The sequence below is a fragment of the Schistocerca cancellata genome, chromosome 7 (genome assembly GCF_023864275.1).
Source record: "Schistocerca cancellata isolate TAMUIC-IGC-003103 chromosome 7, iqSchCanc2.1, whole genome shotgun sequence".
Taxonomy (NCBI): Eukaryota; Metazoa; Arthropoda; class Insecta; order Orthoptera; family Acrididae; genus Schistocerca; species Schistocerca cancellata.
The window spans coordinates 306,219,249-306,243,517 of NC_064632.1; the positions used below are offsets into that span (position 1 = coordinate 306,219,249).

The window sequence follows — 24,269 nt, forward strand, 5'->3', positions numbered from 1 at the left end:
ACAGCATAAAACCCAGGAGAGGGTAGGGTCAGAACCCGTAGCAGCTGCCAGCCGGTCCCCGGTGATGGGGAACCCATCCACAACCCGCTGCTCAGCAACATCCAGGTGGAAACACAAAAGTTCGTTCCTATCGAATGCCAGATCAGGACCCATGGGAAGGCAAGACAGTGCATCAGCATTTGCATGTTGAGCCGTCGGCCAGAAATGAATCTCATAATTGAAATGAGACAAGTAATGAGCCCAATGCTGGAGGCGGTGTGCAGCCTTGTCGGGAAGTGACGTTGATGGATGAAACAAGGAAACAAGTGGTTTGTGATCCATAACAAGATGAAATTTGGATCCATAGAGAAAAACACAAAACTTATGAAGAGCATAAATAATGGCCAAAGCTTCTTTTTCTATTTGAGAATAATTTTGTTGGGCATCCGTGAGTGTTTTGGAAGCATAAGCAATGGGTTGTTCCGAACGGTCAGAAAAACGGTGCGCAAGGACTGCACCGACCCTGTATTGAGAGGCGTCTGTGGCAAGGACAAGATGTTGGCCAGGTCGATAAGTAGCCAGGCACGGGGCCTGTTTCAGCATAGTCTTCAATTTCTGGAAAGCCACATCGCATGACGCAGACAAGTGAAAAGGCATGTTTTTATGCAGCAGGCGATGCAACAGCTGAGCCACTGAAGCAGCAGACAGTAAAAACTTGTGATAGTATGCTATCTTCCCCAAGAAGGCCTGCAGTTCCTTAACAGATATAGGCCGAGGAAGGGCATCGATCGCAGCAACAGTTTGCTGAAGCAGACGAATACGATCCCGAGACAGTTGAAACCCCAACTACGTGATAGATGCCTGAAAAAATTGTGATTTCTGAAGATTACACTTCATACTGTCAGTCTATAAGACATAAAAACGTGTGCGGAGATTTTGAAGATGTTCGTCAGTGGTGGAGCCAGTGACAACAATGTCGTCCTGGTAATTTATACACCCAGGGACAGTGAGCAATAATTGTTCCAAGAATCTCTGAAAGAGAACAGGGGTGCTGGCAACCCCGAATGGCAATTGTTGGTATTGATAGAGGCCGAAAGGCATGTTAAGGACCAGAAACTGCCGGGAAGCAGCATCGAGCGTAAGTTGATGATAAGCTTCTGACAGGTCAAGTTTAGAAAAATACTGGTCTCCAGCAAGTTTAGTGAATAATTCTTCAGGTTGAGGCATATGGTAAGTGTCGATAAGGCATTGAGCATTTACAGTGGCTTTGAAATTGCCACAGAGACAAATATCACCATTTGGCTTAGGAACGACAATGACAGGAGAGGACCACTCACTGGAAGTGACAGGAAGCAAGACCCCTGAAGCAGTGAGACGATCCAGCTCCCATTTGACCTGATCACAAAGGGCCACAGGAATGGGCCAAGCCTGAAAAACTTAGGCCGAGCAGTGAGTTTGAGCGTGATATGAGCTTCAACGTCATTTGCACAGCCTAACCCAGGAGAAAAAAGGGACGAGAATGTTGTCGACAAGGAATCCAATTGAGCATAAGGAATAACATCAGAGACGATATTGACAGAGTCATCTATGGAGAACCCAAAAACACAAAAGGCATTGAAACCAAAAAGATTTTCTGCGTTACTATGGTTGACCACAAATATGGGAACAGTGCGAATGACAGATTTGTAAAATACCTCAGCATCAAATTGTCCCAAGGGAGAAATCTTCTGTTTATTGTATGTCTGTAATTGCCTAGTGACAGGTGACAGGATTGGAGAACCCAACTGAAGATACGTCTGAGAATTGATGATAGTGGCAGCAGAACCAGTATCCACCTGCATGCGAACATCTCGACCAAGTATTTGGACAGTGAGGAATAACTTCCCTGAAAGGGAAGAAGTACAGTTGACAGACAACACAGAATCAGAATCAGCGTCATGTTCATGAACATCATGTATGCGCTCGGATTTGCAAACGGATGACACGTGACCCTTTTTTTTTTTGCATTTGTGACACACGGCCCAATGTTGTGGACAATCTTATCATGAATGTTTCGTAAAACACCACGGACATGAAGGAAGTTGCTGTGGGTTTTGCTGCAGTTTCTTAGAGGTTTGTTTATCGTTAGGCCGAGGCTGTGCTTAGGAGCGTACTACGGCAACGTTGGCTGGTGGTTGACACACCACACGCTTCGTCAACATTGCACAGAGGTTGTATTTCCCCGATGTCGCCCCATGCCTGTATTTGCACTTCAGCGATGCGAGAAATTTCAAAAGACTGAGCGATGGATAGGACTTCATCTAGAGTCGGATTTCCCAACTGAAGGGCACGTTGCCTAACTTCTTTGTCAGGTGCCAATTGGATAATAGCATCCAGTACCATGGAATCAGCGTAAGCGTGATAGGATTGATTCCATTGTTTTTGACAACAATAAAAGTCAACACAAGAGGCTACCACATGCATTTGCTTTTGAAAATAGATGGACAGAAGTGAGCACATTTCAGCAAAGGACAAAGACCAGGATCTTTCAAAGAGCCAATTGCAACAACAACCGATACATTTGAGGTGAATTCCATGAAAGGAACAGAGACTTACATATTTGTTTGTCCACAACATGACATGCCAAGAAGTGCTGTCGAAGATGTTTTTCATAATCAGATCAGTCTTCCGCCATCTCATCGTAAGGAGGAAAAGGAGGTAGAGACAACGAGAGACACCCTGCATTTGATGCTGCAACGAAATCACGAATCGCATCGGTGAGAAGCATTTGCTGTTCTTTGCCACCTTGCAGTAGTTGCTCTAAAGTAGCCATGGAAACATGTGGGTCAACGATTGAAAAGAAAAATCACTACCTCATCGCCAATTGCTATAACTTCAAGTTGAACAAATGTATTTCAAGGAAGATGCAATACATGAAAGTCACAGATCAAGTAAACAGTGTAAGACATGTGCACACTTTAACAGTCAAATCATAACTGAGTCCAACTCTAGTGGCCACTGGCTGGCTGGCCGCTTAGGTGGTGCTGCTGCTGCATGGCTGCCAGACAGCGCCGCATGTAGAGGATGTGCGTAACTGCATGGTGGCACTGAAACTTTGGAAGATCGGCGAGTCACAACATACACATCAGTGATTAGTAATTTCTTAGTACAGTTTCACATTCCAGGGTGATACACCCACATCTGAAATGATCTTTAAAGTAGGGGTTATGTTTCCAAAAAGTTATCAACTTTACAGATTTGTCGTTTTCCATAAAAGTGAAAATAATTATGCCCTCATTGATAAATCATGAAGTATGGTACCTTGCTGGTTCTAAGTTGTCTTTGTTGTCTTCTTAAGTATATTGCTATTGGCACAGGCTTCATGAGTTTGAAGAAATTAGCTACAAAGTTTAATTTGGATTATCAAGTTATTTCCCCTCGTTTTGTCTTCTGTATTCTTTAGAATAAACAATGATAAATCAACTTTCAGAGAAATACAACTCTGCAACTGCACAGTGCATTTGCTTAGCTGCCAATGAAAGTATTTAAATTCACATTACATAATTTTAGCATAAATATTAAAAAAATGTGAAAGCATTATTGTAAATAATTTTATAAAATGAAAATGTTTTTTGTTAATTAAGTATAAAATTATTTAGTTCATGAAAAACAGTAGTTTACAAAGTATATTGCTCTTAAAATAGAAATTGGTTTACCCAATGTTGTTATCCTTTACCAATGAACAGATCAATATCCAAAGCATTTCTAATAACCAATAGGCTGATTACATGCCAGATTTCCAACTAAATTTTCAATTTCTCCTGTCTGCATTTATATTCTTTATGAGTTGCCATTGGTCCTGGAAGCTCATGATTCATATTTCTTTTCAGTTTAGAGGTTAACTATAACTTCATTCTCTTTAATCTGACGATTCCAGGCCCTTAATATACCTATTGATATTATTGTCACTTCTTTGAGGGTGTGTATTTTCTATCTGATGTTAAAACTAGTTTTGCAAGTATCCAGTCTGTCTGAAATAAGTTATGTACAATGGACATGTTTAATATTCTCATTAATGACAGAGAATTCCAATCATTCATCAGCTTCTGAACTATTTGCTTGACACACTCATTAATTGATTCATGTTATATAGGAGCATGATGTAAAACACTGACTCTGCAACAGAATAGTAGAGTAGAGGAATGCTAAAAAGATCAGGGAGAAGTGCTTTGGATATGAGGAAATTGTCATAACTTTAACTAGGGAATGAAGCACAGCTATGAGTAGATGACTGAGATGCTTTCATTGCAAATGGTTGAATTTTGCCAGATGTGACAGCCTAGCTTTCCAAGCACATTAAAGTTTATGCAGATTTTTGTCATAACTGAATTTACTTTTCTTTCACATTTATCAGGGTTACTTTATGTAATTGAGGTCAGTCTTGTTTCAAGAGAGCATATTTTGACAACTGACCTGCTTATTCTCATTGGAATCTTTGAGCCATAGTCTTAGATATGTGCTGCAAGCCTGGACTGGCCTGCATACCTGGAAAAAATTCTGTTTATAGTTATTTGTTACATCTGTGATGAGTCCTTGTTTGCGAAGCACAACCAATACTGGAGATCATTCCTAGCTTCTCAGCACAATTGAAATTTCCACACCTTTTTTTTCAGATGCTCTATATAATGAACTAGTATTTTTATGGACATGTGATACTATAAATAAATTTAAATAATTTTTACTTAAAGGTTTCCGAAACATATTGGAAAGAATCATAACATATCCTGCCTCCTTCAACCTCTACATGTTCCATGGAGGGACAAGCTTTGGATTCATGAGTGGAGCAAATGCTGCATCATCATTCCCAACCTATAAACCACAAGTTACAAGCTATGGTATGTTTTAAGTCTTTCTTTTTTAGACTTAAACGTTTAATTACACAAAGTAACAGCAGCATGAATAACCACATTTGATAGTGTTATGCTTTCATTATAAAGCAGGTGACTTGTTTTGAACTATGTTTGTTCATGTGACTGTGGTTTGTAAACAGTTGTGAAAGATAAGATTCCAGTGTCTTGATGTAATGTAATTTGAGCTGCTTTGTCATGTTATTGAGTAGATAACTGATGAAAACATTTAACACTGCGCCATAATGATAGTCATATATACTCAATAACTGTTGTTTTGTAATATATATGCATGGACTTACATTGTTGAGGAAATTTAGAAGTAAACAGCAATACATAGTGAGAGAAAAACAGGAAGATATCTAGTGGCTGCTGCAGTGATAAATTTCAGTGTGATAGCCATAGAGCTTCCTCCTGCACTGTTGCTTATAATGTGTTCAGAATAACGAAGTTAGACAGTGGATGCCAGGAAAGGAGGAAGACTGGAGATGAATAAGGATATACATTTAGCTCGATACCTTCATCAAGAAATGGAATGTGAACAGATATATCTGTTCTGCTGACTGTATTGAGGTGTGGACAAGGAGGAAAGATATAAAGAAGAACTGTCAGCAAGGAATAGATTTGGCTAAGCAAAGTAAAGTTTGAGGAAAGATGAAGAACTACTCAAGAAAAGCATTTTTAAGAGGTAAAAGGACTACATAGAGTTCCACAAGGTTAAGTTCTTCAAAAAGGTATTCCACAGACTATAGAAGTAAATACTTGTTAACAGCTATACTTGGAGTATCCTGACCAAGTACCATAATATCACTACAGATGGAAACAGTAGTCTTCTCATCTGTGAAGAACCCAGCAGTCTGAGACTTCCCGGCAGATTAAAACTGTGTGCTGTGCCAGGACTCAAACCTGTGACCTTTGCCTATTGGGTGCAAGTGCTCTACAAACTGAGCTATCCAAGCATGACCCATGACCTTCTTTCACACCCTATAATCTGTTTGAGTTTTGATATACAGTCACTGTAAATCTAGCTCCACAATTCAAAACGTAATGGCACAAGAAAGCTGAACAAAAATGAAAGCACACATGAGAATTAGATGTGGGCCAAAGCTATACAAGAGGGCAAGTATGAATTTCAGGATACATTTGTCTATTAATCAAGAAAATATATTGAGACACTAGACACACACTCAGGAGAATGGTAGTTCAAATCCACATCTGGACACCCAAATTTGTTATCCATCATTTTCCTAACTCATATGGTCCCCATCTCTAATTAGTTCATCACAGATGAGACATTAAAGCCCTAACATTCATCCCTTATTTCTAGAATGTGCAGAGAGTGGAGGAAATTCCAGAAGGATGAAAAATAACAATCATGTGCCATATTTTCAAGAATGGTATCAAAGGGGCTACACTACTTGTCACAAGATTTCTCTTCTCAGAATTCGTTTGAAGATACACTCAAAATGTATAATGAAGCACACAAAGATCATTTCTAGCCACAGTTGCTCAACATCACACTACAAAATACAGAAAGATAAAACATTTAGCAAGAACTTCAATAGAATTCAAAATGGAGGCATGAACATCGTATGCTTGACATATTCTGACATTGTAATCATATTGTCTAGATACTGGGAAAAATTGTTATGAATGCATGAAGCTCATATGTATGCTCTGTCTGTGCCAACTCTTACAGTTGGTGTTATCATGTGAATGCATGCACAGCAGTGTAGTTATTTAATGAGATTTGTAAAAAAGGTGCAAAAGTTTTGTTGCATTCCACTGCTTGAAATGTTTCAGTCTGTGGTAAGAAACATTTATGTATGCCAGTTATTTATTTATTTATTTTATTTATGCATAGGAATAAAACTTTCCACTTAAACATGATCGCATGCTCAAAATTGCAATTTCAGTGACTGAAAGTCAAAGATTAAAAAGTTTCCCTCAAAAAGTTTTCCATGACTGTGAACACTGCTCAGTAAAAAGTAAAAATCATTGTTACCTAGTTATTTATACAAGGAGTGCCAGAGTCTGGCAAATAAAAATTCATTTAATAAAATGTGTGGAAGTCTTGTGATTACTTCAGTGTGTTTTATGTATAGTTGCTGAAAGTCACTGTGACACTGAAAATATTATGAGCTTCCTGAAATTCCAAGAACTACTTGTTCTCATATATAGTGTGTTCCAGACTCGTCATGTCAAATTATATGATTGGTTTGGAATTGTTATCTGAGTACTTTAAGATAACCAACCAATGGTTGGAAGCATATATTTCAAGTGGTAAAGGGTGTAGAATGAGCATTCATTCAATCACAAATAACGTTCTGCAATTCTCATCATGAAGGAAAAACTTCAGTGATGCATAATGAGTCAAGTTATACATTTACAGACAGAATAAACCACAGCTGGCCACTTGTGTAAAATACACTGAGGTGACAAAAGTCATGAGATAGTAATATGCACATAAATATAGATGGTGGTAGCATTGCATACACAAGGTATAAAAGGACACTGCATTGGCAAAGCTGTCATTAGTACTCAGGTGTTTCATGTGAAAAGGTTTCTGATGTGATTATGGCAGCATAATAGGAATTAACAGACTTTGAATGCAGAATGGTAGTTAGAGTTAGATGCATGGGACATTCCATTTCGAAAATCATTAGGGAATTCCATATTCCAAGAGGCACAGTGTCAAGAGAGTGCCAAGAACACAAAATTTTAGGCATTACCTCTAACCACAAACAATTCAGTGACTGACAACCTTCACTTAACGACTGAGAGCAGCAGTGTTTGTGTAGAGTTGTCTGTGCCAACAGACAAGCAACACTATGTGAAATAACAGCAAAAATCAATGTGGGACCTACTAAAAATGTATCCATTATAACAGTGTGGCGAAATTTGATGTTAATGAGCTACGGCAGCAGACAACCAATGCAAGTGCCTTTGTTAACAGCACGACGTCACCTGCAACACCTCTCCTTAGGTTGTGACAATATTGGCCATAGCAGTTGCACCTTAAGTGACTGGAAAACTGTGGTCTGGTCAGATAAGTCCTAATTTCAGTTGGTAAGAGCTGATGGTAGGGTTTGTGCGTGGTGTAGGCCACAAGAAGCCATGGGCCCAAGTTGGCAACAAGGCACTGTGTAAGCTGATGGTGGCTCCATAATAGTGTTGGCTACATATATATGGGAATTGAGTCCTCTAGTCAAACTGAAATGATAATTGACTGGAAATGGTTATGTTCAGTTACTTGGAGACTATTTGCAACCATTCATGGACTTCATGTTTCCAAACAACAATGAAATTTTTATGGATAACAGTGTGCCATGTCACGAGGCAACAATTGTTTGCAATTGGTTTGAAGAAGATTCTGGACAATTTGAGCAAATGATCTGACCATCCAGATTGCCTTACATGAATCCCATTGAACATTTGTGAGATATGATTGAGAGATCAGTTTGTGCACAAAATCCTGCACTAGCAACACTTTCAAAATTATGGACAGCTATAGATGCGGCATGACTCAATATTTCTGCAGGGAACTTCCAATGACTTGAGTCTATGCCATGTTCAGTAGGGGCACTAATCCAGGAAAAATGAGGGTTGATATGATATTAGGAAGTATCCCATAACTTTTGCCATCTAAATGTATACTAACACCAAATTACAGAAATTAAAGGGGAGAAAAGAAAGGAAAGAGAAGAGATGGAATTAATGACATCAGCTATCCAGAACTTTATGTGGAATCAGCGGTGATGAGTGAAAATGTGTGCCAGACCAGGAATTGAACCCAGGCTCTCCTGCTTACTAGGCAGTTGTGTTAACCAGTTCACCATCCAGACACAGTGTTTATCACAACTGCATGGACTATCTCAGCATGTCTCCCAGTTGACTCACCCTCTCGCTGAGTGCCATTTATCTGCAGTCAATGTACATGACTTCCACACTCACTGCCTTGAAATTCGGTTGGACACATCTGAATGAACAGATATCACACATTCATATATTTTATTCACCTTCATGGGCAGTGAATCCTCAACCTTCAATGCAGATGTGCAATTACCTTTGGCCTACTGTGGAAATGGCAAAGCAGCAAGCATGAAGGACATGGCCGGGGACTGGAGATAGGTGGCACTTAGTGGGTGTGTGGATCATGCAGGAGACATGCTGAGATAGTCTGCACAACTGCAATATACACTGTGTCCAGATGGCAGAGAGGTTAACACAACTGTCTAGTAAGCAGGAGATCCTGGGTTCAAGTCCTGACCCAGCACACATTTTCAGTTGTTACTGCTGATTCCAAATAAATTCACAATGTAGCTGACATCAATAATTCCTTTCCTTTCTCCCTCTTTTCCCTTTTATTTATGTAATATGTATCACAGCTGCGGATACTGCATGGTGTCCGAAAGAACAGACACCACACATTCATGTAATACCAAATTATGACGAGCACTAATCTACTGAAACTGATATTTATGGTATTTACTTCTATATTACACTATAAATATATGCTAGGAAAAATAACTGCTTTGGAATAATCCACTACTTCTCCTCCTCCACCCAGTTTCTGTTGTCATCTAATACTTCAAACAAAGCACTTACATAGCTTTATGGAGTTCGCTGTCAACTGTCTATGCATTAAGTGAGGATCTATCTAATACAATTATTAGAGAAATGCACATGAGTACTAAAGATTTGTGCATCCTAAATATAAATGAGTTTGTGTACTAGTGAAAACTTTCAAATAAGTGCTTATTAACCCACCTCTGTGGCCAAGGTTGCCAAAGCATGCTTGTGCAGTGGTGCTTGACCCAGAGGAAGCTGGTTCAAATCCTGTTTATTACAAAACATTGTAATGGGGCATATTGCAAATAATCAAACAAACAAAAAGTGCACATTACAAATCTGAAATATCCTGAAATACACAAATGCAATAGAAATGAAGAGAGAATAGTACTGGTATTCAGGATACGTCTATTCTAATCAAACTTTTTGTGAAGTACATCACAAAAAAGAAAATAATTATCTCCTTGCTGTGGTAAGCAGGCAGTGCCAGTTTCAGACTGTAATTGCCTACATGCATCACATGCATTAATCAAAAGTCCTGGACTTGCAACTAAACAAATAGACATTAGAATTGTGCAAGCAGCTACTGAGGACAACATTTCCTTGTCAAAAGATGAAACTTTGTGAGTAGATGCTCTAATTGCACATAATGATGACAGTTTGAAGGCTCTAAAAGAGCAGTTAAATTACACAAGTGCAACAAACAGTGCATTGATTTGTCCTATATCCAAAAAAGTAGGCCAAATTTGCAAGTCCCCAAAGCACAAACATCAACATCTACATCTACATCTATATGATTATTCTGCAATTCACAATTAAGTTCCTGCCAGAGGAACTACCTTTAAGCTTACTCTCTACTTTTCCACTCTCAAACAGCTTGCGGGAAAAATGAACACTTAAATATTTCTGTGTGAACTCTGATTTCTCTTACTTTATTATGGTGATCATTTCTCCCTATGTAGGAGGGCACCAACAAAATCTTTGCACACTCCAAGGAGAAAGTTGGTGATAGAAATTTCATGAGAAGGTCCTGCCACAATAAAAAATGCATTTGTCTTTCATGACTGCTACTCCAGTTTGTGTATCATATCCATGGCACTCTTCCACACCTTTTGCGATACTAAAAAATGAGGTGCCCTTCTTTGAACTTTTTTGATGTCCTCCGTCAATCCCATCTGATGGGCATCCCACAGTACAGCAGTACTCTAGAAGAGGCCAGAGAAGCATAGTGTAAGCAGTCTCCATAGTAAAGCTGTTACAGCTTCTAAGTGGTCTGGCAATCTTTGGTTTGCCTTCCCACATTATCTATGTGATCGTTCCAATTTAAGTTACTTGTACTTGTAATCTGTTGGTATTCAGTTGAGTTTACAACCTTTAGTTTTGTGTGATTTATTATGTAACTGAAATTTAGTGAATTATTTTTAGTACTCATGTGGATGACTTCACACTTTCCATGATTTAGAGGCAGTTGCCACTTTTTGCACCATACAGGTATCTTGTGTAAATCATTTTGCTATTCGTTTTGATCATCTGAACACATTACATGACAGTAAATGACAGCATCATCTGCAAACAGTCTGACAGGACTGCTCAGATTGTCTTCTAAATAGTTTATGAAGATCAGGAACAACAGAGGACCTATAACACTTCCTGGGGAACGCCAGATATTACCTTCGTTTATACTTTCCTTCAGTTACTATGAAAAGTGATCTTTCTGACAGGAAATAACAAATTCAGTCACACAACTGAGATGATACTCCATAGGCACACAATTTAATTAGAAGTCACTTGTGAGGAACAGTGTCAAAATTCTCATGCAAGTCTAAAAATGTGAAACAAATTTGACATCCCCTGTCAATGGCACTCATTACTTCATTAGAATAAAGAGCTAGTCATGTTTCACAAGAGCAATATTTTCTGAATTACTGTTACCTACTTGTCAATAAATAATTTCATTTGAGGTGATTCATAATGTTCAAGCACAGTATATGTTCCAAAATCGTACTGCAAATTGATATTAGTTATATGGGTCTGTAACTCAGAGTATTAGCCCCATTTCCTTTCTTGGATAGGTGACTTGTGTAACTTTCCTGTCTCTGGATACATTCTTTCTACAAGCGAGTGGTTTTATATAATTACCAAGTATAGAGATATTTTGTCAGCATACCGTGAAAAGAACCTGACTAGTATACATTCTAAACTGGAAATCTTGCATTTCATACAGGCACTCCTGCATGTCGTCATAAACGTGATTCATGAGATGTCCCAGTAAATGTAAATACAGGGTGGAGAAAAACTGTGTCATGAAATTTTAACCCTGGATAGCTGATGCCAGTAGGAACCAAAATTACTACAGAAACTTGGTCATACGCGCTCAAATTGGCCATGGGATTGCCCCATTGCCAGATGCTCTGGACAACACATGACCACAAATGCTTTGCCTTCTGGAGATCGTGAAGTATCCGAGGTGGCCCACATGCTCAGTGGTAGCACACCAGCCTTCCACTCTGGGGGCCTGGGGGCGAATCTGCCGGGGTCCTGACACATCCATTGTAGTTCCATAATAAGACTTACCAGGAACAAACTTGTCAACAGAAGTTAGTTCGCATACAGAAAGTCTTTTACAAATTGTGTCGGCCCTGAAAAGGGCCTTTTTTGTAGCTAGAAGATTGTTTGCTTAAGGCAGGTGCTCAAACTGATGACCCTCTGATGTGATACAAGCTTGGTAATGTTGAACGGTGTTTTGCCAAACTCTTTCAAAGATTCCTGGCATTGCCTTTATGTGCCTGGTGGCACGTTGAGTGTGATCAATTAATTCCTCTTCATTTCTAGGTGGTTTGCATCCAGGTGGAGGAACTATAACCTTGAGGAATCCCCACAGGAAAAAGTCTGGTGGTGTGAGGTTAGGTGATCGCGGGTGCCATGTCCTACAAGCACCTCTACCAATTACCTGGCCGTCGAAGAGTTCATTTAAATACCTACACACAGCACAACTGTTATGTGCAAGCTGCAACCACATGCATAGCCATATGTCCAGGGCAACATCTTCCAGCAGGCCGGGTAGAGTTTCTTGCAAAAAGTGGAGGTAATTTGCCCTGGTAAGTTGAAGAGGTAGATGGACTGGCCCAGTCAGATGGTCACCCACAACACCTGCCCAATTGTTGAGCGAAAATTGTTCCTTGTGTCCTCGGATGTACGTGATGTAAGGATTTCCCCTTGTCCAGTAATGAACGTTTTGAGTGTTGTAAAGGCCATCCTGATGGAAGGTGCACTCGTTGGTAAACAACAGAATAGTGGGGAAGCCAGGATCTTGTGCAACACATCATGGAAACCACCGGCAGAACCCTAGCTGTGTTCATAGTCCACCACAGGCTTTAGGTCTTGGACAGGGTGGAAACTAAATAGATGCTGGCCATCATCCCTCAAAACCTCCCAGACTAACTGATGAGTGACCTCCATGTCATGTCCAGCTGCTTGAATACTTGTCATAGATGCTTCTCCGAAGCGCTTGAGAACAGTTTCTGCAAATGCAGCATTCCATCGCATCATGTTGGAGATCTTCCAACATCACCATGATATCCTGCTAATGAGCCTTTTTTGCCAAGTCACCAGTGAACTGCTGTATACATTTGTGGGTGTGAGTGGTGTCTTGCTGGGTATCGTTCCTTGTACAAGCATCGAGCTACATGCGCATTACTGTTATCTAATCCGTAAACAAAAACCATATCTCGTTGTTCTTCAAATGAATACTGTGCCGCCATCCTTACTGTATGACTAAATCACAGGTGATGTGTGTGTGCTCTGAAGTGAAGCTTAAATGTGAATGCCTCTGATGTGAGGTGGAGACAAACAGCAAGACCTATTCAACACATCTGCGTACCATGTTGGGGCATTGACGGGGTGAGGGACATTTGTGTGCATGAACCAACAACGACAGCACTGCCTGTCAACTGACAAATAGCAACAGGCCAATCCCACGGCCAATCAGAGTGTGTGGTGCTAGGTTTCCAGAGTTCAAAAACGGTGCATTGTCAACCTACACAACATTAGTAAGTTTGGTTCCTACTGGCATCAGCTATCCAGGGCTAAAATTTTGTTAATAATTTTTCACCACCCTGTATAATACAAGCACAAATGGAATTAGCAAGGAATGACACCAGGGATTACTGTAATGCAGCTGCACCATAATGTAAGATTCTCATGTTAACTGACAAAAATGATGGAAACTGTGTGTGAAGACACCACTCTTGTAATATCCTTTGTTAAGCCAGTGCACTATTTTATGAAGTTACCAGAAATATTCATAACAAAATCAAACACCTGGGAAAAGAAATGAATTAATAGTGTTTGCTGGAGCAAATGGCAAGTGTAACTGGAAGAAGACTGTACTTTTAGTAATGCTGTAAATGAAGTAATCAGAAACATAATACACACAAGGATGATACTGTGTGCAGTTCCTTAGCAGCAGGAGAAGGTACAGGTAAATGATGACATAAATCAGCTGAACAAATACTTTGTAAAAGCAGGTGAAAAATACAATCATGTCAAAGTAGTTGATGTAAACATATTCCTAAGAAGAATATAATAGAGGGAAACATTCCACGAGGGAAAAATATATCTAAAAACAAAGATGATGTGACTTACCAAACGAAAGCGCTGGCAGGTTGATAGACACACAAACAAACACAAACATACACACAAAATTCAAGCTTTTGCAACCAACAGTTGCTTCATCAGGAAAGAGGGAAGGAGAGGGAAAGTCGAAAGGATGTGGGTTTTAAGGGAGAGGGTAAGGAGTCATCCCAATCCCGGGAGCAGAAATACTTACCTTAGGGGGGAAAAAGGACAGGTATACACTCGCACACACACACACACACACACACACACACACACACACACACACACACACACACATATCCATCCGCACATACACAGTCACAACAATCACATTTGTAAATGCAAAGAGTTTGGGCAGAGATGTCAGTCGAGGCAGAAGTACAGAGGCAAAGATGTTGTTGAAAGACAGGTGAGTATGAGCGGTGGCAACTTGAAATTAGCAGAGGTTGAGGCCTGGTGGATAATGAGAAGAGAGGATATACTGAAGGGCAAGTTCCCATCTCCGGAGTTCTGACAGGTTGGTGTTAGTGGGAAGTATCCAGATAACCCGGATGGTGTAACACTGTGCCAAGATGTGCTGGCCATGCACCAAGGCATGTTTAGCCACAGGGTGATCCTCATTACCAACAAACACTGTCTGCCTGTGTCCATTCATGTGAATGGACACTTTGTTGCTAGTCATTCCCACATAGAAAGCTTCACAGTGTAGGCAGGTCAGTTGGTAAATCACATGGGTGCTTTCACATGTGGCTCTGCCTTTGTTTGTGTATGCCTTCCGGGTTACAGGACTGGAGTAGGTGGTGGTGGGAGGGTGCATGGGACAGATTTTACACCGGGGTCGGTTACAAGGGTAGGAGCCAGAGAGTAGGGAAGGTGGTTTGGGGATTTCATAGGGATGAACTAAGAGGTTACGAAGGTTAGATGGATGGCGGAAAGACACTCTTGGTGGAGTGGGGAGGATTTCATGAAGGATGGATCTCATTTCAGGGCAGGATTTGAGGAAGTTGTATCCCTGCTGGAGAGCCACATTCAGAGTCTGATACAGTCCCGGAAAGCATCCTGTCACAAGTGGGGCACTTTTGGGGTTCTTCTGTGGGAGGCTCAGGGTTTGAGGGGATGAGGAAGTGGCTCTGGTTATTTGCTTCTGTACCAGGTCAGGAGGGTAGTTGCGGGATGTGAAAGCTGTTTTCACGTTGTTGGTGTAATGGTTCAGGGATTCCAGACTGGAGCAGATTCGTTTTCCATGAAGACCTAGGCTGTAAGGAAGGGACCGTTTGATGTGGAATGGGTGGCAGCTGTCATAACGGAGGTACTGTTGCTTGTTGGTGGGTTAAGGTGGACGGACATGTGAAGCTGGCCATTGGACAGATGGAGGTCAATGTCAAGGAAAGTGGCATGGGATTTGGAGTAGGACCAGGTGAATCTGATGAACCAAAGGAGTTGAGGTTGGAGAGGAAATTCTGGAGTTCTTCTTCAGTGTGAGTCCAGATCATGAAGATGTCATCAATAAATCTGTACCAAACTTTGGGTTGGCAGGCTTGGGTAACCAAGAAGGCTTCCTCTAAGCGACCCATGAATAGGTTGGCGTATGTGGTGGCCATCCTGGTACCCATGGCTATTCGCTTTAATTGTTGGTATGTCTGGCCTTCGAAAGTGAAGTAGTTGTGGGTCAGGATGAAGCTGGATAAGGTAATGAGGAAAGAGGTTTTAGGAAGGGTGGCAGGTGATCGGCGTGAAAGGAAGTGCTCCATCGCAGCAAGGCCCTGGACGTGCAGAATATTTGTGTATAAGGAAGTGGCATCAATGGTTACAAGGATGGTTTCCGGGGGTAACAGATTGGGTAAGGATTCCAGGCATTCGAGAAAGTGGTTGGTGTCTTTGATGAAGGATGAGAGACTGCATGTAATGGGTTGAAGGTGTTGATCTACATAGGCAGAGATACGTTCGGTGGGGGCTTGGTAACCAGCTACAATGGGGCAGCCGGGATGATTGGGTTTGTGAATTTTAGGAAGAAGGTAGAAGGTAGGGGTGCGGGATGTCGGTGGGGTCAGGAGGTTGATGGAGTCAGGTGAAAGGTTTTGTAGGGGGCCTAAGGTTCTGAGGATTCCTTGAAGCTCTGCCTGGACATCAGGAATGGGATTACCTTGGCAAACTTTGTATGTAGTGTTGTCTGAAAGCTGACGCAGACCCTCAGCCACATACTTGCGACAATCAAGTACCATGGTCGTGGAACCCTTGTCCGCCGAAAGAATGACGATGGATCGGTCAGCCTTCAGATCACGGATAGCCTGGGCTTCAGCAGTGGTGATGTTGGGAGTAGGATTAAGGTTTTTTGAGAAGGATTGAGAGGCAAGGCTGGAAGTCAGAAATTCCTGGAAGGTTTGGAGAGGGTGATTTTGAGGAAGAGGAGGTGGGTCCCTCTGTGATGGAGGACGGAACTGTTCCAGGCAGGGTTCAATTTGGATAGTGTCTTGGGGAGTTGGATCATTAGGAGTAGGATTAGGATCATTTTTCTTTGTGGCATAGTGATATTTCCAGCAGAGAGTATGAGTGTAGGACAGTAAATCTCTGACGATGGCTGTTTGGTTGAATCTGGGAGTGGGGCTGAAGGTGAGGCCTTTGGATAGGACAGAGGTTTCGGATTGGGAGAGAGGTTTGGAGGAAAGGTTAACTACTGAATTAGGGTGTTGTGGTTCCAGATTGTGTTGATTGGAATTTTGAGGTTTTTGGGGGAGTGGGGCTGGAAGTGGGAGATTGAGTAGATGGGAAAGATTGGGTCTGTGTGCAATGAGAGGAGGTTGAGGTTTGCTTGAAAGGTTGTGAAGGGTGAGTGGGTTGCCTTTCTGGAGGTGGGAAACCAGGAGATTGGATAGTTTTCTGAGGTGGAGGGTGGCATGCTGTTCTAATTTGCAGTTGGCCTGTAGGAGGATGCTGTGAACAGTCGGTGTGGATGTTGCACAGGAAAGATTGAGGACTTTTATTAAGGATAGGAGTTGACGGGTGTGTTCATTGGCTGAGTTGATGTGTCGATGAAGGATTAGGTGGGTGAGGGCAATGGATTGTTCAGTTTGGAACTGGTATAGGGACTGATGGAAAGAAGGGTTACAGCCAGAGATGGGAACTTTAAGTGTGAGGCTGGAAATTTCACTTTGCTGGAAATATCACTTTACCATGAAGAAAAATGATCCTAATCCTACTCCTAATGATCCAACTCCCCAAGACACTATCCAAATTGAACCCTGCCTGGAACAGTTCCGTCCTCCATCACAGAGGGACCCACCTCCTCTTCCTCAAAATCACCCTCTCCAAACCTTCCAGGAATTTCTGACTTCCAGCCTTGCCTCTCAATCCTTCTTAAAAAACCTTAATCCTACTCCCAACATCACCACTGCTGAAGCCCAGGCTATCCATGATCTGAAGGCTGACCGATCCATCGTCATTCTTTCAGCAGGCAAGGGTTCCACGACCGTGGTACTTGATTGTCACGAGTATGTGGCTGAGGGACTGTGTCAGCTTTCAGACAACACTACATACAAAGTTTGCCAAGGTAATCCCATTCCTGATGTCCAGGCAGAGCTTCAAGGAATCCTCAGAACCTTAGGCCCCCTACAAAACCTTTCACCTGACTCCATCAACCTCCTGACCCCACCGACATCCCGCACCCCTACCTTCTACCTTCTTCCTAAAATTCACAAACCCCATCATCCCGGCTGCCCCATTGTAGCTGGTTACCGAGCCCCCACCGAACGTATCTCTGCCTATGTAGATCAACACCTTCAACCCATTACATGCAGTCTCCCATCCTTCATCAAAGACACCAACCTCTTTCTCAAACGCCTGGAATCCTTACCCAATCTGTTACCCCCGGAAAACATCCTTGTAAACATTGATGCCACTTCCTTATACACAAATATTCTGCATGACCAGGGCCTCGCTGCGATGGAGCACTTCCTTTCACGCCGATCACCTGCCACCCTACCTAAAACCTCTTATCTCATTACCTTAGCCAGCTTCATCCTGACCCACAACTACTTCACTTTCGAAGGCCAGACATACCAACAATTAAAGGGAACAGCCATGGGTACCAGGATGGCCCCCTCGTACGCCAACCTTTTTATTGGTTGCTTAGAGGAAGCCTTCTTGGTTACCCAAGCCTGCCAACCCAAAGTTTGGTACAGATTTATTGATGACATCTTCGAGATCTGGACTCACAGTGAAGAAGAACTCCAGAATTTCTTCTCCAACCTCAACTCCTTTGGTTCATCAGATTCACCTGGTCCTACTCCAAATCCCATGCCACTTTCCTTGACATTGACCTCCATCTGTCCAATGGCCAGCTTCACATGTCCGTCCACCTTAACCCACCAACAAGCAACAGTACCTCCGTTATGACAGCTGCCACCCATTCCACATCAAACGGTCCCTTCCTTACAGCCTAGGTCTTCGTGGAAAACGAATCTGCTCCAGTCCGGAATCCCTGAACCATTACAACAACAACCTGAAAACAACTTTCGCATTCCGCAGTTATCCTCCTGACCTGGTACAGAAGCAAATAACCAGAGCCACTTCCTCATCCCCTCAAACCCAGAACCTCCCACAGAAGAACCCCAAAAGTGCCCCATTTATGGCAGGATGCTTTCTGGGACTGTATCAGACTCTGAATGTGGTTCTCCAGCAGGGATACGACTTCCTCAAATCCTGCCCTGAAATGAGATCTATCCTTCATGAAATCCTCCCCACTCAACCAAGAGTGTCTTTCCGCCATCCACCTAAGCTTCGTAACCTCTTAGTTCATCCCTATGAAATCCCCAAACCACCTTCCCTACCCTCTGGCTCCTACCCTTGTAACTGACCCCGGTGTAAAATCTGTCCCATGCACCCTCCCACCACCACCTACTCCAGTCCTGTAACCCGGAAGGCATACACAAACAAAGGCAGAGCCACATGTGAAAGCACCCACGTGATTTACCAACTGACCTGCCTACACTGTGAAGCTTTCTATGTGGGAATGACCAGCAACAAAGTGTCTATTCACATGAATGGACACAGGCAGACAGTGTTTGTTGGTAATGACGAACACGCTGTGGCTAAACATGCCTTGGTACACGGCCAGCACATCTTGGCACAGTGTTACACCATCCGGGTTATCTGGATACTTCCCACTAACACCAACCTCTCAGAACTTTGGAGATGGGAACTTGCCCTTCAGTATATCCTCTCTTCTCATTATCCATCAGGCCTCAACCTCTGCTAATTTCAAGTTGCCGCTGCTCATACCTCACCTGTCTTTCAACAACATCTTTGCCTCTGTACTTCCGTCTCGACTGACATCTCTGCCCAAACTCTTTGCGTTTACAAATGTCTGGTTGTGACTGTGTATGTGCAGATGGATATGTGTGTGTGTGTGTGTGCGAGTGTATACCTGTCCTTTTTTCCCCCTAAGGTATGTCTTTCTGCTCCAGGGATTGGGATGACTCCTTACCCTCTCCCTTAAAACCCACAACCCTTTCGTCTTTCCCTCTCCTTCCCTCTTTCCTGATGAAGCAACCGTTGGTTGCGAAAGCTTGAATTTTGTGTGTATGTTTGTGTTTGTTTGTGTGTCTATCAACCTGCCAGCACTTTCATTTGGTAAGTCACATCATCTTTGTTTTTAGATATATTCCTAAGAAGACATTTTTCATATGACAAGAATTCAATGTATACAAAAGAGGAAGAAATAAACTATTCAGAAAGTTAAAGTGTGTGATATCAACCAAAATGCAGATGACAGTAATGAAAAATAACACAGAAAAAATGATAGTGACAAGAGAAAGAAATCTCCTACAAAATCAAAGCGTCAGGAAGATGTGAGAACTGGATCATCATACTTCAAAAATGAAGAAGATCATGCTGATCAAACAACAGAAGAACCAGATGCAGCCTTAAATGCATTACTGAAACCATCACATTGTAATTGAAAAATCATACACAACACCACCAAAAGAATATGAAATACATAAAAATATGAGAAACCAACTTCAGAAGTTGCACAGATAGAAACAAAACTAACATGGCCTTCACAGAGAGCATGAACAGTTCCCCACTACTTAGTAAAAGAATTTTTATTCCACAGCCAATATAAGAGAAAGGGGGAGGAACATAGGTAATAATGAATAGAATGTGATAAGATGTGAGTCTCCAACTACTACAGATTTTCAACAACTCAGGCATCATTGAATGGAAAATAACATTATAATTGTGCACCAAAATATTCATTACTTAGGAACAAAAAACTAGCAGTGATCCTGAGTGAAACACAGCCAGATGTGTTATGCCTTAGTGTGCTTGGACTAAATGAAGGAAAACTTTGCACTCTAAAAATAAGTCACTACTATCTGTTTCATTATTTCCTTAGATCAAAACATAAAGTTGGAGATGTTGCTATATGCAAGAAGAAAATTAGTAGTATACAAGACACTGGATACTGTAATTGTATAAATATTACAGAGTGCTTTGAAAAGGATTTTGAAATTACTAGTGTAATGAGTGAATATTGCAACATTTCTGAAAAAACATTTAAAATTATGTTACAGTATTTAGAGGCTACAACATACATATAGGTAAAGAATCAAACAGAAATAAGGAACATTATTACAGAGTAATATGAAAATAATAATAAATGTACCTACAAGAGTGACTGATCAGATTCAGACCATCATATATAACATTACCAATAATACTGTAAATAATTAATGTCAAGCAAAAGTTCTGCAAACAGCACTTTCTGGTCATCATAAATTAAAGTTTTGTATGCACACAAATAGGAGCTCAAAAACAGCAGCAGAGGAAAATGAGACAAATCAGCCTACAAAACATGAGCATTTTTAAAATACCTCTGAAGAAAGAAGACTGAACTGAAGCATTCCAAGCACGAAGCACAAATGAGAAGTATGATGAAAAACTCAAATGAGGAAGATAGAACCACATAAACAGCATCAGAAGAAGTACAGGAAAAAAATTAAAGAAGTAAAAGTCAGTTTAATGAACAGAGTCATTGCAAATTCATATCATAAAGGTAAAACAGCATGGGTTATAAGCAACACTGAAAGATGTGGTCAAAAGAGTGTAAACAACAGAAATTTTATTATGTTAATGAGACCTGAGAACAGTATAGTTACAGATGGAACAAAAAATTACTAGAACACTCAACAACAGTTTTATAAATGTACAAAATTTAAAGAGAAAAAGAAATTATGTTGTGTCAAAGTGTCCTAGACACTTCATCAACCATCCCAATCAATGTCTCTGCAACCAGTAATGAAACCAGAATTCATAAAAATAATTCAGAAATTAAAATCCAGGAAGACTACAGGAAACAATGAAATCTCAAATTATATAATAAAGCATGTGAGTGATGAAATAGTTGAATCTCTCTTGGGTATAGCAAGCTGCTCATTCAGAGGAGTATTTCCATCAAAATTACAAATACACACAGTAGTACCAATATGTAACAAAGGTAACAAAGGTGACCCAAATAACTACAGATGGGTATTATTAATCTTGGGTTCCCAAAAATGTTGGAGATGCTTATATATAGTAGAATGACCACATTTCTAGGGAAACATAGTATTCTGACTCCAGCCAATATGGTTTCCAAAATGGGAGATCCAAATAAACCACTCTCTCAAGCTTTACATAATCTGTTATAGATACATTAGACAAAAGAAATTCTGTATCTGTTATGTTTCTGCATCTGTCTAACACTTCTGACAGTTATCCATACAACATTAACAGAAAAACTTTAAAGCTATGGCATTATGTGAACACACATGCAATGGATAAAATCATATGTGAGCAATGGAAAGCTGGATGCATATCTGAAATCAGTTATATTAAGTACAGTATATCTCAAGTATCTGTACTTGGCCCATTTCTGTTCACCTTATTTATAAGTAATATTGAACTCAATGAAAAGGCTCATAAAACACGGTATGCTGATGATATGAAATGGTCAATGGAGAAGAAAATCTGGAAATGCTTTATATCAACAAATAGTACAGACCAGTGGCTCATACAGAAAGAGTTAATTATAAATCTAAAAAGACAATGTTCATGGTGTTCATAAATAGAGAGGAGGAAGAGCACATAGATATATTCATAGGTGAAACAATACTGAAAGAAGTTACCTGTATAAAATTTTAGAGAATTACAGTTTACAATAAGCTCCAATGGAGAGAACATATTGATAGTGTCTGTTGTAAATTCATATGACACAAGAAATAAAGGCCAGTTGAGAAATATATCACACTGACTGAGAGCTGCTGAAAAAGATCCTTAATCTTGTGTGTACAATTGGTGAAGCATCTTCCTAAGAGTCTACATGACATTGCATCTGATGGGACATACCAAAAACTTCTGAAGTGTTACATAATTGAGAAAGAATTTTATAGTGCAGAGGAGTACGGTATATGTGTAAAGAATGAGGAAGTTAATATTATTTGTATGTTAATATTATTTCTATGTTAGTATTATTTATATGTATGCACTTTAATCACTCGAAAATATTTCAATATGGTGTACATAAATAGCTTGTAGTATGTTGTTATGTTTTGTAATAGGTAGGCTAAATATTTTAAGATACTAAGTTGACCTGTCCCATGTTACAGGTACATGCTTTGTACATAATGCAATCAAATAGGACCAAATAAAAATCAGCCAATCAACCAGTCTTATTTAAAGTATGTAATGCATCTAGAGAGAGTGCAATAAGTCTTTGTTAAACTCCTCTATAAAAAAGACGATATGAGATATGTCAATAATAATCAACTGGTTTCAGTGCTGATGTCATTTTCTAAAATTTTTGAGAAGGTGATGTATTCTAGAATAGTATCTCACCTGAACAACAATAATATTCTCAGTAAATCACAGTTTGGGTTTCAAAAGTGTTATTCTACTGAGAATGCTGTTTGCACACTCATTCACCAAATTTTACAAGTGTTAAAATAAAATAGTGCCAGTTGTCTTTTCCATGCCTGTCTAAGGCATTTAACTTTATGGAAAGATAAACCATGGTTTTACAGGATTGATGGTATAGCCAGTCAATGTATAATGTCATTCCAACCAAAACAATGCAGAAAGTTGTTCTTAGTTATTCAACCAATGTAAACAGGGGATATTATTGTGACTGGGGAGAAATCATGTAAGTAGGTCCACAAGGCTCAAACTTATGATCATTATAGTTCCTCATGTATATAAAAAATCTTCCATCTAATATACAACAAGAAGAATTAGTTCTTTTTGTTTATTTTAATCAATCCAAGCATACATGCAGAAAAAGTAAAAATGGTAAACAGTGTTCTCAGAAGTATCATTGACTGGTTTTCTGTGAATGGACCCTTCTCAATAGTAGAAAGACGCAACATATTCATTTCAGCACATCTGGAGGTACTACACCAGTGATCTGTGTAACACATGGTAAGGAAATAATAAAACAGTGCAGAAACTTCAAAATCATATCAATAAATGTTTAAACTGGAAAAAGCTGGTTTTGGAAATCCTAAAACAATTTATCTCAGCAACATTTGCATTTATAATCGTTGCAAATCTCTGGAAGAGAGAGATTAGTAAGTTGATACATGATGCATATTTTCATTTAGTAATGTGATATGGAATAATGGTCTGGGGTAACTCATCTTTCAGAAAGAAAGTCTTCGTTTCTCAAAACTGTGCTGTAGAAATAATATTTGGTGTACACTAATGACCTTATGATAGAAATCTGTTTAAGAAGTCAGGCATTTTGACTAACAGAGTTTATTTATTCCGCCACAAAATTCATTTTAAATAGTTGGCTACAGTTCGAAAGGAACAATAATGTGCATAATTACAATACCAGAAGAAAAAGTGACATTAATTATACTGCATTAAGAATGTCTTTAGCACAAAAAAGGGTGGACAATGCTGCAACGAAAATTTTTGATCACTTACCCAGTGATATAAAATGTCTGATGGACAGTGAAGTAAAAGTTAAAAACAAACTGAAAAATTTTTATCTTGATAACTCCTTCTATCCCACAGAAGTATTTCTATTACTGTAATGGGTAAAAGGTGGTGTACACTAACCAAAAAAGTTATTAACCTGAAAAAAAACTTCTAAAAATCAATATGTAGTCATATTTACAAAATAATTTCTGATATGAATATAAAATAACTTGTTCCAAATCAATACAATTTATCATG

The 24,269-nt window shown here is 40.1% G+C and overlaps 1 protein-coding gene across 2 annotated transcripts in view; it reads left to right on the forward strand.

Moving 5' to 3' along the window:
• Window positions 1-24,269, forward strand: part of LOC126092166 (beta-galactosidase-1-like protein 2) — a 161,897-nt gene that overhangs the window by 104,123 nt on the left and 33,505 nt on the right. For both annotated transcript variants that reach the window (XM_049907640.1, XM_049907641.1), the window contains one exon: window positions 4,707-4,853. In XM_049907640.1, the coding sequence (XP_049763597.1) occupies window positions 4,707-4,853 (147 nt within the window). The remainder of the gene's footprint in view (window positions 1-4,706; window positions 4,854-24,269) is intronic.